The sequence below is a fragment of the Gorilla gorilla genome, chromosome 7 (assembly GCF_029281585.2).
Source record: "Gorilla gorilla gorilla isolate KB3781 chromosome 7, NHGRI_mGorGor1-v2.1_pri, whole genome shotgun sequence".
Lineage (NCBI taxonomy): Eukaryota > Metazoa > Chordata > Mammalia > Primates > Hominidae > Gorilla > Gorilla gorilla.
In genome coordinates this window covers 21,804,787-21,825,013 of record NC_073231.2, presented here as the reverse complement: position 1 = coordinate 21,825,013, position 20,227 = coordinate 21,804,787, and the positions used below count along the sequence as shown (strand labels likewise).

Genomic DNA, 20,227 nt, shown 5'->3' with positions numbered 1-20,227 from the left:
ATGGCACACGGAGGATGGAGGACCCCGAAGCATCTCATTGCACACCTGAGGTGGACGGCGGACACGTGGACCTGACGCTCCCAGATCCGGCCACTTCCGTTCACTTGGGAGTTACCAGTGTACAGATGTGAAGCAGGCCCAGGGACAGAACAAGGAGTGGGAAAGAAGGGTGCCTGGGGGAGCACCAGCATTTCAAAGTTGATAGAAGGCTAAGAGCTGACCAAGAAGAGTGAGAAAGCTGTGGGGGAGGTGGGGGAAGCTGGGAAAAATGGAGCCAGGGCAGAGGCTGTTCCCTGCAGGTGAGGTGGAGTCCAGGAGGACAGGGACAGATTTTAATGGCATGGGGGTCCCCGAGTACCTTGGCAATAGCCGTTTTGGTGGAAGTCAAGGGAGAAGGCCAGATGGGAGTGGGCAGAGGAGTGTGTGGGAGGAAAGGAAGTGGAGAGGGACATGGAGAGCTCTTTCATTCAGGGACTTGGTTCTAGTGGGGAAGAGTGGTGGGCTCAGCAAAACACGGGGAGGTGGAGCAGGGCTGTGAGAGGGATTTGGTAACAGGGTGTAAGGGGCATGGCCTGCTGAATAAGCACCATGGCTGAGAACACGAGGCATGACAGAACCCAAATTCTAACTTCAGAGAGCAGCTCACTCTCGGGGCTACTGATCCCCCCGACAGGGTGCCTGAGAAGCTCCACTGCAGGGGATGGACTCTGCCCACACGTACCACTCTCCCCTGGTCAAGGTGAGAGTTCTCGGAGAGACTAAAGTCACCTTTGAGGGACCACAGTGCCAAAAGAGAAACTATTTCCCCTCCTCCCTTGCAAGGCTGGCAAGAGGTTGCTTCACTCCAGAAAGGCGAGGGAGGGGCCTCAGAGAACTGCTTGCCAAGGAATGCGGGGGGTGTTGCAGCGTTCTGCAACGCAACTGCTCCTAGCCTGCCCCTATGCCATCAGCCCGGGGCAAAAGAGCCCTGGACAAGACGGCAGGGTGGGGGACTTCGAGAAGTAAAGAGGGCCCAGACTGTGTCTCCACTGTATGTTCTGGTGGCCACGTGCTCTGGAGTCAGGTGATCAGGTAGACACAGAGATGTCAGGACTCCAGGCTCTTTCAGCCATGCTGCACCTCAGAGCAAAGAAGTTTGTACAAGCAGAGGCAGCCTCCAGCTGAAGGTCCAGGAGAAGGCGAGGCTGCATGGGACAGGGCCTAGGACACCAAGGGGGCTTGTGACAGGTGAGTCCCTATCACCTGTGACAAAGCACTGGAGTCACTATCTGTTCCCATCAGGCTAACTGACAACAAGCCAGGTCAGCATTTATTACCAGGGACAGCCAGCTCTAGGGCTCTGACCTTTCTCACTTACTTCCCCTAACCTGGTGCCCCAGCAGGGAGGGTAGGGGAGGGGAGGGGAGCGGAGGGAACTGTGGCCTCCGACTCAGAGCTGCTGGACTCACCATGGAGCCTGCATGTGACAGGAAGAGCAGAAAGCAGGCTTGGATCAATTGTTGGGACTGAAGATTTTAAACAAACGGTTTTAGAAACCAGAATGAGGCTGTCTTACTCACCCAGCAAGCCTGTTGGATATCAAAGGGAAACTCGACATGACCAACAGATCTCCCTACCCTCAGGAAAAGGGGGATTCAACACAATGGAAGGGATGGCAATTACCAGGGAAAAAAGTATTTCATGTATAAATGCTATAAAATGAAACTCCTCACTAAAATGGCCACATTGAAAGAAGTAGTTCCAATTTTAATTGAGAGACTGATCATGTTTCAGTTCTGTCAAGAGGAAGGGAGTAAGGCCAACTGGAAGAGAATGAGGCGGGAATTTGAGAACTCCAAGTGTTCGTGCACATTGGGGAAAACAGAAGAAAGACGGGACAAAACGCAGACGACACCAGGCAGGGTAGACGAGAGATGGGGGATTCATGGCCATGCCCTCTACCCTCCCATGGGAGTGACCCAACAGCTCTTAACTCTCTGAGTACAGGCATGGGGAGAAGCTTAGTTGTGTTCATCCGGGATGGTTCTTTCCTGGACAGGAGAGGGGAGTACAGAGAGGAGGGCGTGCCGGGTGTGGGTAGTGAGTACTGACGTGGTGGGACCCAGGATCTAAGCCTCATGGGTGGGGAGGGCAGAAAGCCCTCAAGAACGGGGGTGGGTGCAGGTGAGGACTGCGGTTGAGGGAGTCAATGAACACAGAATCCTGGGAAAGTACAAGCCTGTGTCACTGGAGCTGGGGTCAGCCCCGGTGGTTGCTGTCACAGTGGTTGTGGTTGACATGTTCACATTGTCATGAGGGTGGGAATATCTGAGGTGGAACGGATGAGGGGTCCATGAACCTGGCCAGTGGGTACCAAGTCGATATCAAAGTCACCCTAAAAATGGAGTGACAAGCAGGGCCATGAACCAAGTGCCAAAATGTTCGATGAATGCATGGGAGTGACAGGAAAGGAAATGAGAATGCTGGTAGAGCCCCCAAAGAGCAGAGGTTCCCAACAGAAGGGCAGAGAATGAGGGTTGGCAGGTGGGAATGGGTACAAGAAGGATGCCAGCCTTGACGTGGGAGTGAATGGTGTCCTTAGGAGACAGCAGATTTGGGTTTAGACCAAGAGGCTGGGAGGATGCTCTAAAGGAGTTTGGGGACATAGAAGACCTGCTGATCAAACACAGAGGCAGCACCAGAGTGAACGATGGAAGGATTTGGCTGGAATGGAGAAGAGGGGTTTTCGGTCAGGGTCATAACAAGGAAGGAGAACATCCATCCTAGAAGTGGTGGGGCAGAAGGGAAGCCTTTAAGAACAGCATAAGTGGGCCGAGCATGGTGGCTCACACTTGTAATCTCCGCACTCTGGGAAGCTAAGATCAAAGGATTGTTTAAGCCCAGGAGTTTGAGACCAGCCCGGGCAAGGTAGGGAGACCTCTTCTCTATGAGACAAAAAAAAAAAAAAAAAAAATTAGCAGGGCATGGTGGCTCATACCTGTGGTTCCAGCCACTCAGGAGGCTAAGGAGGGAGGGTTGCTTGAGCCCAGGGCTTTAATGCTGCAGTGAGAAAATGGTTGTGCCACTGCATTCCAGCCTGGGCAACAAAACGGGACCCTGTCTCAAGAAAAAAGAGAAAAACAACAACAACCACCCAACAACAATGAAACAAAAGGCACTCATGGAGCTTCCTTATTCCATCTGCAGGCAGGGAACAGCAGTACCTGAAACTGACCAGGGGACTAACTAGAATCTAGGCAGGGGTGGCCAGGCTTACCCGCCACGTAGAGCAGCTGGTACTTGACGGAGATCTGAGATCGGCCCCCGGCCTCCGCCCTGCAGTAAACCACACCCTGGTGCTCGGAATGAGGTTGCAGATACACAAAGCCCCGCTTCATGTCATAAACAATGTCCGTTCCATTGGCTGGGATCTCCTTGGCTGGGAATTCCCTGTGGAGCGTGACTTTGGCCGACAGCACGGTCACCCGACAAGGAACCACAGCCTGTCTGTCCGGGTTCAAGTAGACAACATCGAAGTAGCTGGGAGAAGGTACAAAGAGTTCTCCTTTCTCTGCAAAGGGAAGACACAGGCTTATTCACTCCGGAGACGCCAAGTAAAAGCACCCTTAAGGATTTTGGCAGCATACTCTGAATACTGAGTCCTTAGGAGTAGGAAAGGCTGGGGTTTCTTTTTTTACTTTAATGCTTTTCATTTTTTGGAAGAATGATTTAACTTCCTGTCTCCTTAAAGAAAACAGAAGGCTGGGCGCAGTGGCTCACACCTGTAATCCCAGCACTTTGGGAGGCTGAGGCGGGTAGATCACGAGGTCAGGAGATCGAGACCATCCTGGCTAACACGGTGAAACCCCATCTCTACTAAAAAAAACAAAAAATTAGCCAGGCGTGGTGGCGGGTGCCTGTAGTCCCAGCTACTCGGGAGGCTGAGGCAGGAGAATGGTGTGAACCCGGGAGGCGGAGCTTGCAGTGAGCCGAGACAGCGCCACTGCACTCCAGCCTGGGCGAAAGAGCCAGACTCCGTCTCAAAAAAAAAAAAAAAAAAAAAAAAAGAAAACAGAAAAGGTATCAGTACAAGCCCAGATGAGGCCCATGGATCACCACCATGAGGAAGCAAAGAACAAGATTTAAATTAAGGTTTAACATATTAACCTTTAACAAGTTAAAGTTTAACATGCCCAGCCTTACTTCTTATACTATAATACATACTTTGAAGTAAGTGACCACACTAGTTGCTTTAAAAATATATTTGCAATCTGGCCAGGCGTGGTGGCTCATGCCTGTAATCCTAGCACTTTCGGAGGCCGAGGCGGGTGGATCACCTGAGCTCAGGAGTTCAAGACCAGCCTGGGCAACATGGTGAAACCCCGTCCCAACTAAAAATAAAAAAAAAAAAATTAGCTGAGTGTGGTGGTGCGCGCCTGTAGTCCCAGCTACATGGGAGGCTGAAGCATGAGAATTGCTTGAACCCAGGACGCAGCAGAGGTTGCTGTGAGCTGAGATCATGCCACTGCACTCCAGCCTGGGCAACAGAGCAAGATTGTGTCTCAAAAAAAAAAAAAATTGCAATCGGTAGCTTCCATCAACAAAAAAATGTGTTAAAGTTCATTTGAATAATTATAGATTACATATGTCCCCTGAAAATGTATTTACATCCACTCATGTAGATGACACACGTATTAAAGAAGACAAGCACATTGGATTTTAGATTTCCACAAAAAATCAAGCTAATAAGCTGTAAACTACATCCAAATTACAGCAAACTCAATATTTAGAAAAGCACTTACTAATGTGATTTTATGATTGTAAGTTTTAAACCCTTAGCAGTTGTAAAACCTTGAAACCATCTGCTGCTTGTGGGTGGAGAAATCAGCCCCACCGCCACAGTCAGTAACTGCCAGCCAGGAAGCATTTCCCAGTACATCAGAGCTCCCCTGGGAGCCCCAGCACGGTGACAGTGTCCTCAGCCTGTCCTCACACAGCCCAGAGGATCTGGCGCCTGCCAAGGTTAGTGGAGGGGAATGGCGTCGGCTTGAAGGAGGAACCCATCAGTCTCAGGTCTGCTCTCGGCTTGGCCAGCACCTGGCTGGGAATCTTCAGCCAGTCTCTTATCTCCCCCCATTTCCTCTGAAATTACTCTGACTGGTTCTTTAAGCTCAGATGATGGCATTTTTATCTTACTGAAATGGGAGAAACGAGGACTGGCCTACCAATTCTGTCCTTAGGACAGGCAAGAAACTCTGGACTGGGCTTTTGGGGGTATTTTTGTTGGTGCTGGTGGCTTTTCTTTTTTGGCATGGTACATTGAATCCTTTGTTTTTCTGGATCATTCTGTGAGGGAATATTACAGTATTTGCAAAGAGAAATCTTCAGAGCTAGTGATACCCCAATACGTATTACATGCTTTCTTGTGTTTTCCCCACAGTGTTCCTGAAATAAATAATTTTTCTTGGCTTTCTTCCCCACTTGCCTTCTTTGTGTCACAGTTAGATGGTGTTTTAGGTTGGGGGCAGAATTCCTGGACACATCATCAAATGGTTCATGAGCCAAGAGTTCTTGGGCTGTAAGTACCAAGTTCACTAACACGGAGATCCTTCCTCCTGACTCTAAGACGAGGGAAGAGTATATCATGGCTCAGAGAGTCTCCGTCTTTTACATGGGTTTCCATCAGGCTGGGAGGTCTGTGCAACTTCGTAAGAAATTGGCTTTCAGGCTTAGGTAAGGGGTACCTTTGTCAATGTTATGCCCAACGTTCATGTGTTCACACAGAGTCCATCTACATGGCCTCAAAGGCATTAGTTTATTTCCTCATGCTTCAATGTCCACATTTGTCAAGAGAAGAATCTGGAGTGGATAATATTAAAGATGTTTTCTTAGCAATAACACTTTAGGATTTTATGATTGCAAGATTTAGAGGCAACTTTTGTTTTAAAAGTGAGTAGAATAATCTGAAGCGATAAGCAGAGCCATTAGTCGAATAAGTGAACCATGTGAATTTAAGAACACAAAAATATCTTCTTGTATTTTTATTTTTTGAGACAGGGTCTCACTCTGTTGCCCAGGCTGGAGTGCAGTGGCAGCATCATGACTTACTGCAGTTTCAATCTCCAGGGCTCAAATGATCCTCCCACCTCAGCCTCCTGAGTAGCTGGGACTACAGGCACGTGCCACCATGCCTGTCTAATTTTTTATTTTTTAGTTTTTGTAGAGTCAGGGTCTCACTATGTTGCCCAGGCTGGTCTCAAACTCCTGGACTCAAGCAGTCCTCCTGCCTTGGCCTCCCAAAGTGCTGAGATTACAGGCATGAGCCAATGTTCCCAGCCTTACTTCTTATACTATAATATATACTTTACTTCTTATACTATAATACATACTTTGAAATAAGTGACCACACCAGTTGCTTTAAAAATATATTTGCAATCCGTAGCTTCCATCAACAATAACAAAGTGTTGAAGTTTGTTTTAATAATTATAGATTACACATGTCCCCTGCAAATGTATTTATGTCCACTCATCTAGAAGACAAATGTTTTACTTAAAGAAAACTAAACACACGGGATTTTAGATTAAAAAAAAAAAAAACTCCACCAGGTGCAGTGGCTCACGCCTGTAATCCCAGCACTTTGGGAGGCCAAGGCAGGCGGATCATGAGGTCAGGAGACCGAGACCCTCCTGGACAACATGGTGAAACCCCATCTCTACTAAAAATACAAAGATTAGTTGGGCACTGTGGCGCATGCCTGTAATCCCAGCTACTCGGGAGGCTGAGGCAGAAGAATCGCTCGAACCAGGGAGTCGGAGGTTGCAGTGAGCTGAGATGGTGGCACTGCACTCCAATCTGGCAACGGAGGGAGACTCCATCTCAAAAAAGACAAAAAAACAAAAAAATGGGGGGAGGGGGGAGGGATAGCTTTAGGAGATATACCTAATGCTAAATGACGAGTTAATGGGTGCAGCACACCAGCATGGCATATGTATACATATGTAACTAACCTGCACATTGTGCACATGTACCCTAAAACTTAAAGTATAATAATAATAAAAAATAAAAATAAAAATAAATAAATAAATGCAAGTTAACAAGCTATAAACTAAATCCAAATTACAGCAAATTCAGTATTTTGAGACAGTCTCACTCCGTCACCCAGGCTGGAATGCAGTGGTGCAATCTCGGCTCACTGCAACTTTGACTCGCTGCCTCCTGGGTGCAAGCAATTCTTGTGCCTCAGCCTTCCGAGTAGCTGGAATTACAGGCATGTGCCACCATGCCCAGCTAATTTTTGTATTTTAGTACAGAGGGAGTTTCGCCATGTTGGTCAGGCTGGTCTTGAACTCCTGACCTCAAGTGATCCACCTGCCTCGGCTTCCCAAAGGGCTAGGGGATTATAGGCATGAGCCACTGCGCCCAGCCGGGAAAGTACTTATTAATGTGGTTTTCCTACGTACAAAAATTACAGCCTCAGCCTTTTACTATGAGGAAGCCCTGCTGCTGGTAATGTTCTCATCCCTGATCTGGGTGGGAGTTACATGTGCCTGTTTGCTTAAGGATAATTTATTGAGCTGTATACTGAGAATTTGAATGTTTTTCTTTACATATGTTATACTCCAATAAAAAGTGGAAGAGAAGCAGGGAAAACCTTCCAAGAGCCACCTGGATCAAGATGAAAGAGGAAATACATACGGCAATTATTTAATCACAAATTGCACACTAACAACAGTCAGTCCCCCAAAAGAAGCTTCAGTGTTTTTAATCAAACTCTAGGAAACATACAAACATAATGAATGACAAACATTTCTCCACATGGGTAGCCAGGAAACACATGTTCTGAAAGAATCCTGAGCCAGCAGTGAGAACCTCAGCTTCTGTAACAGCCCATCTTGGTTTCTCAAAGCCATCCATGCTTGAAAAGACAAATTGCCAAACCCTATAGTGAAAATCCAACTGGACTCCTAGCTTACTGTTGACAAATACGAAAAAATAAATGATGTATAACACATTAGGTCAAATGTGTTATACATCATTTATTTTTTTGATCAAAGTTTCTGATCAAAGTTTTTGATCCCTTTTTGATCAAAGTTTCTTGATAGTTGGAATAAATATATTTTAGCTTTTCTTTGGTTCCCAAAATTATTTCAGTTAAAAAAAAACAAAAAGCTTCTGCCCACAAAACTCAGAGAGCCCATAATTTTTTTTTTTTTTTTTTTTTTTTTTTGAGGTAAAGTCTTGCTCTGTCGCCCAGGTTGGAGTGCAGTGGTGCAATCTTGACTCACTGCAACCACAAACTCCGAGATTTAGGCGATTCTCCTGCTTCAGCCTCCTGAGTAGCTGGGAGCACAAGTGTGCACCACCACACCCAGCTAATTTTTGTATTTTTGTAGAGATGGGATTTCTCCATGTTGGCCAGGCTGTTCTCGAACTCCTGACCTCAGGTGATCCGCCTGCTGTGACCTCCCAAAGTGCTGGATTACAGGTATGAGCTACCATGCCTGGCCAAGAGCCCATAATATTAATAGGATATTCTGCCCAAGCTAAGCCTGCAGTTCAAAACCTCAACCAATACTTTGGGAAGACACAACAGTGCTAATCTTGGCAAAGAATCTTCCTTCTGCAACTTGAAATGTGGAATCAATCATTGACTTGAATAACAGACGTTTATTCATCGTAGTTGGTTGCTTTTTCCACTGTTGCTTCACAGCATGGTATAATACAAAGGGCACATTTACAATCTTGTGTGGCAAGTTCCAAAATGAAGATCCAAAGAGATTGCCTATGAACAATTATTAGCAATTCTCCTGACAACACCAGTTATGCTAGCTAGAATCTGGCTATCAGTCCACTCTTCATCTTGTCCTACAAAAGGTTCAAGGCAGTAAAAACACTGGATCCCGGGTCAGAAAAATAGGTTTGGCTCCTTATTGTAGCACTACAGGTCCTGGAACATTGAGGCTCAGCATGAGCATTAATACTTCTAGTATTTTGGAGATAATAAAATAGCTTCTGCTTATTTCTCAGGGATGTTGTGGAATGAAATTGATAGAGGCAGGAGGCAGAGAACTCTCCTAAGCAGATTCGGGAAGGTCCTTAGAGAACCTCTGACCTACCAAGGTCATTGTGCACAGGGGTCTTGCCTAAACATGCCCCCAGTGAAAAATTCCATCCCTTAACACACGTGCAGTAAGGGAAATAAATCAACGTGGAGTGACTCCGATTAAGGGCCTGCAGGTACACTGAAAGGATGGGGTGGAGCCACCAGGAATTCACGCCTCTTACAAACAGGGAACCCAGCCCTACCGGGGGAACATAGAAGCCCTTGTATTCAATTGTGTAGAGAGCAAACTGCAATCTGCTTTCAGGACCCCTCTTTTTGCTGAGAGCTTTCCTTTTCGCATAATAAATTCTACTCCATGCACTCTTTTAAGTGTCTGTGTGCCTAAGTTTTCCTGGCATGAGACAAGAACTTGGATCTCTGAACTAAGGAGTAAAAACTCTGCATCAAAATGAGATACATGTGCTTCCAGAACTGCAGCATACCCTACTAATGCATCTCCTTGCCAGAGAGGAGCTATTTGGGCAGGAAAGGACAAATACATAAGATTGTACTAAAACATTCTTTAATGGTCAGGGGATAACATCCTTTGGGTCATAGGTCTATGTCTAGGTCTAGGCCTATGTCTAGGTCTACGTCTGAAAGGTAGGTGGATTCAAGGCATGGAGAAATTTCATGAAAGTCCCTGCCCAGGCACTAACAAAGGATTCTGGTTTCACCTGAAATGTCTTGGACAACAATAGGACGAGGGTGGCTTTGTAAGATTCCTGAAAGCTGTTACTGACTTCTGAACTTTGCTGGAGAACTTCATCCCCTAAACTTCAGAACTTAGAGAACATTACAGAAGAAAGAGGCTGAGCAATTATTCTGCACACGTGTTTCTCAAAATGCAAACTCCACCTTCCAGAAACATACTTTGCACTGCAGAGAAGAGTTCTCCACTCTGACCTGAACATTTTGAGGCAGTCCACTGAGGCTTAGGGACAGGGACTGGAGACACAAGAGCCACAATCTTTGGGAATCTTGCCCACGAAATCTCAGTTCATAGTATTCATAAGAACAAACAGGGCTGAGCACAATGGCTCATGCCTATAACTACAGCAATTTGGGAGACCGAAGCAGGAGGATAGCTTGAGTTCAGGAGTTCGAGACCAGCCTGGGCAACACAGTGAGACGTCACTTCTACCGAAAAATCAAAAAACAAAATAATAAAAAGGACAAATGGGGGGTCTTTAGTGAAGCATCCTATGGAGTTTCCAAAAAGAAGATGGTCATAGGTTCTGAGAACACAGTGATGAAAGTCAACAGCAGCACTGTCCAATAGAACTTTCTGTGATAAAGGGAATGTTCTCTCTCTGTGCTGTCTAGTACAATAGCCATTAGCCACATGCTGCAGTTGAGCACTTGAAATGTGGCAAGTGCACTGAGAACTTGTTCTTAATTTTATTTCATTTTAATTTTCATTTAAGTAGCCACACATGTCTAGTGGTCACCGTAATGGGGAGTGCAGGGACAGACCCTGGAACCAAATGGTTTGTGTTGAAATCCTGTTACCACCACTTACTTTCTGTGTGACCTTAAGGACTTATTTAACCACTCTAAACCTCAACTTCCCCATCTGAAAAAAAAAAATAGGAATAATATTAGTATTTGCCCTGAAGGGTTACGGTAAGACTTACATGAAATAACTGATGTAAAGCATTTAGCCCAGAGCCTGGCAAACAGGAAGTGCTCTGATTGTCATTATTTGCTATTCAGCATGCAGTGGGGGAACCTTCAGCTCTCAGCCCAGTCCAGAAGTTTGAAGAGTTCCATTAATGCACCAAGTATTTTACCTGTAAAAAAGATGTAGGTGGAGCCCGTTTTGGCCTCGTCCTTCCTGCAGATGTAGCCGCTGCAGAGCTGCACCCAGCAGCTGAATTCACCTGTGTCTGCCGAGGTGGAGTTGACCAGAGTCAACTGGCCGTAGCGCTCATTCTGCTTGACGCTAGGAATAAAAGACACATGAACTCAAAGCAGGTCAGACCTGGCTGGGGCCCTGCAGCTGTCACACTTGGCTCCACTGTTCTCTGGGCATACTTGCCCCAGTCTTTCTCCAATGTCATAGAGTAATATAAGAATGTGTTTGACTTGTCGAACACCCCTAGAACTTAAAGTATAATAATAAAAAAAAAATGATAAAAACTGAAAAAAAAGAAATCAGGAAAAAAATGACATTTTTACATTTTAAAGTTCATTCTAAAACAATTTGAGCAACATGATGGATTATTCGGCTTTTCAGCATAATACAATGAGGTAAATATTTTTTGCAACAATTCAAAAAATTTTACTCATAACCGTATTTCTGGATTTTACTGTTTTCCTATTTTATGCAGTGATCAAATACATAGAAATGTTAATCGTGAAAATGCAATATTATACATTTGTCAAAACTCAAGGAATGAGCAATACAAGATGTGAACCCTAACTTAAACTACAGACTTTAGCTAATAATGATGTATCAATATTGGTACATCGGTTGTCAAAAATGTACCACATTAACGTAAGAAATTAATAATGGGAAAACTGTGTGCAGGAGGGGAGGAGGTAAATGGCCACCCTGTATCTTTTTCTCCATTTCTCTGTAACCTAAAACCACCCTAAAAAGCAAAATCTATCACAAAAAACTGCAATATTCTGTTTTAAGAAAATAAAATTAATATTATTTTCACCATACATTGCTACATATTTTAATAAACCAATGTGTCACCACTAAAATAAATTTCAAAAAAAAAGAATGTGTTTGGCAGTGGTTCACGCCTATAATCCCAGTGTTTTGAGAGGCCAAGATGGGAAGATAACTTGAGGCCAGGAGTTTGAGACCAACCTGGGCAACACAGCAAGACCCCATTTTTACAAAAATTAAACAATGAGCCTGGCATGATGGCTGACTCCTGGAGTCCTAGCTACTTGGTAGGCTAAGGCAGGAAGATGGCTTGAGCACAAGAATTTGAGATTCCAGTGAGTCATGATCACGCCACTGCACTCCAGCCTGGGTGACAGAGCAAGACCCTGTCTCTAAAAAATAAAGAGTACATTTCTGATAAATGGGTGTTTGGGGGAAGCAGAGAGAAAAGCCTCTCCTCAAAGGAAATAATAAATGTCAAAGAGAATTCCTCTTCTTGGAGAATGTAATTGTCCTCAGACCTGCGGTTTCCTTAAGTAAAACCATTGGTGCAATAGCTATGCAGCCTCAGAAGTTCAGCCAGAAAGCCTTGGCCTGGTGTTTTGCTTTCAGCCTGTGTCTCATGAATCGTTTATAAGCAGTCAACATAAATGAAAGCACACAGCATTATGCAATATCCAAAATCCCTTTCATCAATAAAGATAAGTCTCTGCATTAACTCTTAGAATCTTAGACATGCTACATTATCATGTTAAAACCAAAAACTTTCTTTTAGGAAAAAAACGCATTGGCTGATAAGGTCCTGAGCCCAAAGTATGCATACAGCCCACTTCTAATAAAGTATTTAAAGAGTTTGGGCATTTCAACTTTTCCTCTGACCTTACTCTATTATTTCTTCTTTTATTTTTCTTCCTTATCTTTTGTGTTTTGTAACTTGTTGCATGGCAAATATATTTGCAAACCCCTTCAGTTTCTTTCTGAAATGAAGAGGGGCATACATATTTATTATTAAACACTAGCATTAGCCAATTTCAATGGTAATTAATTCTATTATATTGTGGCACAAATCCAGATGTATCAGATTTATCATCCTCACACTGGAGGTTCCCCTGAGGCTGAGAGCCTCAGCACATGGGGGCGCCAAAATAAGCAGTTTTAATCTGGGGACTCATCTCAAATATCCAAACGCCTCGCTCTTCTGACATCCACATACTTTTATGATGTAGCTGAGATTCTGCAGTTTATCTTGCAGCAGAATCAATACCGGGACCAGTTTACATTTAGCATAGGGAAAATGTCAGGTGAGTTGGTCCTGAACGCAGCCCTGTTCTGGTTCACTGCGGAATAGCTTGTTTCGTCTACCAGTTTTGCCAAGTGGTGCTTCTGTACTCCCACGCCATCAACTGCCTCCTTTACCCTGAACGGAAATCTCTCCTTCTTCAGGAAGCTTCTAATTAGGATCAACTCTCAGGAATCTCCCCACTTTTGCCTGACATAATTGACTTCCTTGTTCTCTACCCCTCGGATACCCCTGGCTCCCTGTCATTACACTAGATGGTACAAGCTTTGAGGCAGGGACTGAACTGTATTTGTTTTATATTCTCTAAGCAACAAATCTGTGCAGAGTATGCAGTAAGGACTCCCTAAACATGAGTGAATTGAGTTAAACCAGTGATGGAAAAGGAAAGAATCTGGAGAGGCAGGCATCCAGCTCCCTATTTTGCAGAGGGGGAAAACTGAGTCTCAGACAGCAGAAATGACTTCCCTGAAACCCACAGCTTGTGAACCACTTGTGAGCAAGTCTTCCTTAAGTCAATTAAGTATGTTCTGAATACCACTCATTAGATAAGAAAATACATACAAAGCCCCTTGTGCAACGCCTGGTTCATTGTATTATCCCAATTATATCTTAATTACAGATGAATAGTAGTAACCATGAATATTACTATAGCCATGACAAAAGTACACATGCAGCACTGGGGATAGTTAGCACAGCAAGTAAAAAATGGTCGACCTAGGCCAGGTGCGGTGGTTCATGCCTATAATCCCAATACTTTGGGAGGCTGAGGCAGAAGGATCGCTTGAGCTCAGGAGTTCATGACCAGCCTGGGCAACACAGCAAAACCCCATATCTACAAAAAATTAAACATTAGCCAGGCATGGTAGTGTGCACGTAGTCCTAGCTATTCAGGAGGCTGATGTGGGAGGATCTCTTGAGTCCAGGAGGTCGAGGCTGCAATGAGCTATGATCCCACCACTGTACTCCAGCCTAGGCAACAGAGCAAAACCCTGACTTAAAAAATAAAAAATAAAAATGGAAAGATCAATGCTAGTTTTAAGGATGAAGCTAGATTTCAGCAAATTAAAAAAAAAGAAAAGAAAAGGGAAGGGAAAATGGAGGCGACAGTCTCCCCATGTGGACAATAATTTCTGGCCACATTCCCGTAGAGCTCAGAACCAGGGTACCAAATCAGCAGGCAATCAGTAAATTCACTGCGCATCTTCTCTGGGCCGAGCATTTGCTAGCACTGTAGTGATAGAAAGTATAAGATGCCATTCCTACTGGGAAAGTAATTAGGCACGTAAAAAATTAACACTTGGGAATAACCCTACCACCAGTGTGCAATCTGCATGCTGTATCTTTAGTAGGTTTGGGGGTGGAAGGAAGGAAATGCACTGGAAAACAGTTCTGCATTTTTCCACCCCCTCTTCTACGCAAACAGTATAAAACAGGAAACAAATTATTTAGTAGGATTACAGTTTCAGTGCCTGGATTTAGAATGTCCATTTCTACCAATGGTATCTCATCGTCTAGGCAGCAGGCTACGCAAGGGGTTGGAAGTGACCGAGGGCCTCTGGAGGCTGAGTCCGTGTCATGCAAGCGAGACAAGGATTCCCTGAGCCCTTCAGAGCCAGTGTCTGTACAGAGACGCTTCATCAAAGACCCTTCCTTTCTGTGTAACCGCTGAACACCACCCCCAGGGACGGAGAACGTGGCGAATGGGGAGTTTAAGTGGAGCAAAAAGAAGGTGTCATGACCAAATGCCAGGAAAAAGTGTCCTAAGAGAAGCAGAATTCACATTAACAGGAAGCAGCTCTGAACACGCCAACTCATCAGCTTGCCTCTGGCCTTTTCTTTCTAAACTAGGAGATCTAGCCCTGACCCACAGAGATCTCAGTGATGGCCAAGTCCATGTGTCATAGTGAAAGTGTTCAAATTTTAAGACCCTGTGTATGTGTATGTGTGTGCATGTCTTCCAACACGCTCCCCTGGCCTTAACACACACAGAGTCTTGCTCCCATCAGTGGAGGACTGAAGCTTCCTGTATTTAGCCCAGGCTGCTCTCTCCTGGGGGTGGCCTAAGTCATGAGATGGCACAGAGGAGGGAGCTGACAGTCCTCAGATATAGGGACCGGTGCATCTTACTTGGGGCAGTGGCCAGTTAATAGTAGTGGGGTCCATTTCCTGTCTGCCCCGGTGAAGACTCTGCAAGCCAAGGGCAAGGGTGAGCCTTGGGTTACAAGATAATGATTCATTGGTATTATACCCACACATACTTAATAAGTACAAAATAAATGGGAGGTGCTGGAGAGGACAGGAGGGATGCAAGGATGTCTACAGAAGTCCCTGCTCCCGAGTTCTCCTACACAACATGCCATGAGAACTCCGAGGAAAGTAACCAGCAAGAGCCTGTAGGCCAAGAGGGTCTTGGTACAAAGGAAGGATGTGAACATGCACAAATCGAGGGCATGCAGTCCGAGGGAAGGAGGTCTCCAGAGAGAAGAAAAAAGGCAAGTTTGTGCAGAACAAAGCGATGTTATTCTGGACGACAAGTTGGCTGAAGACTGTGGTGAAAGGCATAAAATCATGGACTTGGGCCAGGCGCAGTGGTTCATGCCTGTAATCCCAGCATTTTGGGAGGCCGAGGTGGGTGGATCACGACGTCAAGAGATCGAGACCATCCTGGCCAACATGGTGAAACCGCATCTCTACTGAAAATACAAAAATTAGCTGGGCGTGGTGGTGCATGCCTGTAGTCACAGCTACTGGAGAGGCTGACGCAGGACAATCGCTTGAACCCGGGAGGCGGAGGTTGCAGTGAGCTGAGATTGCGGCACTGCACTCCGGCGTGGTGACAGAGCAAGGCTCCCTCTCAAAAATAAATAAATAAATAAATAATAATAACAATAATAAAATAAAATCATGGACTTTGGAACCCTACTGACCAGATTCAAATCCCAGCTCCACCATGACCTTCAGAGTCCTTAGCTACAGCTCGTCTTCCACAGTCTGGCTTCACCTACTCTTCAGACTTGTAGTAACAATAATGATAGCTAATGCTTGTTGAGTGCAGGCACGCTGCCAAGCTATGTAAACAAGTTCAGGACTTAGAACAGCATCTGCCACAGAGAAGTGCTCAATACATCTTATTTATTCATTTAGAGATAGGGTCTCGCTCTCTTGCCCAGGCTTTGAGTACAGTGGTGCAAACATAGCTCACTACAGCCTCAAACTCCTAGGCTTAAGGGATCCTCCCACCTTGGCCTCCTGAGTAGCTGGCATGTGCCACCACATCCGGCTAATTTTTTAGATTTTTTTGTAGAGACAGGGTCTTGCTGTGTTGCCCAGGCTAGTCTTGAATTCCTGGCCTCAAGCAATCTCCCACCACAGCCTCCCCAAGTGCTGGGATTACAGGCATGAGCCACCACACCCAGACTCGAAACATTTTAGAAATTGTCATTATTATGGTCCCCCTGGTTCTCACAGCTACATTAAGTTGGAGGTACTATTTTTCCCCTTTTACTGATTGAGGGCACCGAAACATAGAGAAGCAACTTGTCCAAGTTACTCAGCTATTGAGTGGCAGAGCATCTAATCTAGTGTCACACAGACTCAGGTTACAAACACTTATAAATTAAGAGGGCATGGATTTTCATCCTACAGAAATGAAATGAAATGAAGCAATTTTGACTGAGTGATGGTGCCTCTAACAGCTTGTAAAATCTGCTAAGTATAGCTATGCACACACACACACACTCCCAAATCACAAACAAAAATATGAGAGATCCAGTTAAATGAGCTCAGAATTTTAAATTCCATAGTAGAAATGGTACACTGTTTTCTATTAAGTCAACACTAAACCATCCGGTAATTAATTAAAGGAAACAAGAACGGGACACCCATCAGTTATTAAGCATCGACTTCATAACTGGCAATACGGAAGAGACACTTTACTTTTCCTCAATCCCGTGAGATGGCAATGACGAGACTAATAGCAATAACTGAAACTTCAGCAGTGTTTAATATGTGCTAAGCAATGCTGTAAGCCCTTTACCCATTTTGACTCATTTGATCCTCATGAAGCCCTGAGAGATAGGTGCTATTATTAACCCCACGTGGCAGGTGAACAAACAGGCTGGAGAGGTTAGGTAACTTTCCCAAGGCTACACAGGAAGTGTTGGAGCTGCCAGAGAAGAATTTGAAGCTCAGTTTAAACAACTTTCCCAGGGTGTCTCAGGTAGATAAACAAAGATTTTCTGCTTTGAACGCTCGTGCTGCCTCTGTTGGAAACAGAGAGACCCCCATCTCTACAAAAATGTTAAAAATTAGCTGGATGTCACGATGCCAGCCTATAGTCCCAGCTACTTGGGAGGCTGAGGTGGGATGATCACTTGAGCCTGGGAGCTGGAGGCTGCAGTGACCTAGGATTGTGCCACTACACTCCAGCCTGGGCAACAGAGGGAGACCTTGTCTCTAAACAAGTTTACAAAATTAAAACACAAATATCCTCCTTATTCTACATTCATTTGAAAAATTGTTAGGCCTCTACCACATGCAAGGAACTGTGCCAAGAATCAAGAGCGATAAAGACTCATGGGTATTTGCTTGTCTGTGTTTCAAGTGTTTACACAGGGCCTGTGTTTCCTGTAAGTCTCCGTCTCAGAACGTGTCAGAGAAGAATGGCTGAATGATATGCAGGAAACGTGCCATATGAACAGAGTACAGATCCTGGGAAACAGACAGCTGGGTAAAACATACTGAAACTGTCACTGTTTATGTTTCTTTAAAAAAGAAAGAAGAAATATGCATGATGATCTCATGGAAACAAATATGCAAACTAAAGGACTTCAAAGTGAATATAGTTCTTGTATCAGAAATTAGGCTGGAATAGCTCTATTCCTCTATCATCTATCAATCTATCTATTACCAATCAATCTATCATTTATCAGCCTATCATCTACTGATCTATCATCTATCAATCTATCTATCATCTGTCAATCTGTCTGTTGTCCATCTACCATCTATCTATCATCTATCTCCACATTTGCATACTATCCAAGGAACTATTCAAAATCCTTGCAATGTGATACAATATTTCCACCTCAACAACCAGTTACATTGTGAAATGTGGCTCAGGTCTCTCTACTGCAATCACTTACGCCAGATTCCTCTGTATTATTATTTTATTATTATTTTTAAGGTAGCTTTTCTTTTTTGAGACAGGGTCTCACTCTGTTACCCAGGCTGGAGGGCAGTGGTGCGACCTCCGTGGGGTTCACACCATCCTCCCACCTCAGCCTTCTGAGTAGCTTGGACTACAAGTGCACACTACCATACCTGGCTAATTTTACCATTTTTCTGTAGAGACAGGGGCTTTCTATGTTGCCCAGGCTGGCATCGAACTCCTGGGCTCGAGCAATCCACCTGCCTCGGCCTCCCAAAGTGCTGGGATTACAGGCATGAGCCACTGCGCCTGGCCTTCTCTGGATTATTGAAAAAGAAGTCACCCTAAGCACTTCTCCACTACTTCACGGGAGACTGCACACGCTACATCCCTCCAGCCCTGCCGGCATCACTCTCACCCCTGCAGGTCCTTTTCTTGGCACTGCCTGGACTCTGCCCGCCACACTGCGAAGTCCCCCTTCCCTTTTCATTTCCCCTCTGTCACCTGCTGGGGTCATCCTTCTTTTTGACCCTCTGTCCAGCATATCCAGGTCCTTTACAAAGGAAAAGCTCCTCTTCCTCCTTCAGATATTCTCTAGACTCTGAGAAAATGAGAAGCGTATATCCCCTTGACACCACAAACCAAAACCATACCTGACACACCAGCGATCCTCCCAACAGAAAATCCCCTCAAACCTGGAACAAAGGCCTTAAAATACGCCCAACAATTCCACCCAGAGGAAGAGATCCTTGCTACCTAGATGTCAGCTACCGCAATGACAGTGATCGTAAAAAATGGGGCATGATCTAAGAGATGGAGAGACCCAAGAGATTTAGCTAAACCTACTACAGTATTACAGCCATAACTCACAAAAAATATTCATGGTAGATTAGGTGCAAAGTTAATCATGAAAGAGTTTCAATATTTTGATAATTTTACACATAAAAATATTCACAATAGATTAGGGAAAAAGTTAATCATAAAAGAGATAGAATATTTTGATAACTTTACACATAAAAAATATTCACAACAGATTAGGGGGAAAGTTAGTCATTAAAGAGTTTGCAGATTTTGATACCTTTTTTATACTAAATACAAAACTAGAAGATTCAACATTACTGTGTTAACCATGTTTCTTGGGGTTTTCAGTGATCTTTCTCCTTTTGGCTTATTTATAGTTTTTAAGTTTCTAGATCAAATGAGTATGTGTTATTTTATAATAAGAAAAGAAAAACTGGGCCAGGTGTGGTGGCTCACATCTGTAATCCCAGCACTTTGGGAGGCCGAGGTAGGTGGATTACCTGAGGTCAGGAGTTTGAGACCAGCCTGGCCAATATGGTGAAACCACATATCTACTAAAAATGCAAAAATTACCCGGGTATGGTGGCAGGTGCTTGTAATCTCAGCTACTCAGAAGGCTGAGGCAGGAGAATAGCTTGAACCGGGGAGGCAGAGGTGCAGTGAGCTGAGATCATGCCACTGCACTATGGCCTGGGCAACAGAGTGAGACACTGTCTCAAAAAAAGAAAAGAGAGGAGAAGAGAGGAGAAGGAAGAAGGAAGAGGGAAGAGAGAAAAGAAAAGAAAAACTATAATAAAAGCAAAACAAGTAAAACTACTTATAAAGTGCGAAACAGATACTGCATAAATGCGTAAGCACAATGGCTCATGTGTATTTAAATACCTGGAGGTTAGTTTTACAAAGTGTTGCCTTTTTAAAATGTGAATTTCCAACAGGCAGGGCCACCAAGAATTCCTTTAGAGGCCTAAAACTACTGTGTATTATTTTGTTCTGATTAATGGAAACACTGCCAATTGGAGTATAACACATCATTTGGAGTGCAGCATGGCTGTTTCTTAACCATTCTGCTCCCCTGCCTGTGTGGACCTGCCAAGGCTGTGCCACCTCCCCTGGAGTTTAACCCAGGCTCCCAGATCTTAGCAAGCCTTCCTTCTTACTTGGTTCCCACTCTCGGCATTTCCAGTTCTTTTCACCGAGCTGCAACTCCACCTGTCACCCAGGCTGCTATCACCATTGACTCTCTCATTTCTCCTCTGTCAGCTGACAAATCAGTC

General features: G+C 44.7%; 1 protein-coding gene across 1 annotated transcript in view; it reads right to left on the bottom strand.

The window, feature by feature from the left end:
• Positions 1-20,227, bottom strand: part of PDGFRL (platelet derived growth factor receptor like) — a 66,955-nt gene that overhangs the window by 11,294 nt on the left and 35,434 nt on the right. The window contains exons 3-4 of the mRNA XM_019032436.4: positions 10,877-11,028; positions 3,257-3,550 (exon numbers count right to left, since the gene is read on the bottom strand). Of these exons, the coding sequence (XP_018887981.2) occupies positions 3,257-3,550; positions 10,877-11,028 (446 nt within the window). The remainder of the gene's footprint in view (positions 1-3,256; positions 3,551-10,876; positions 11,029-20,227) is intronic.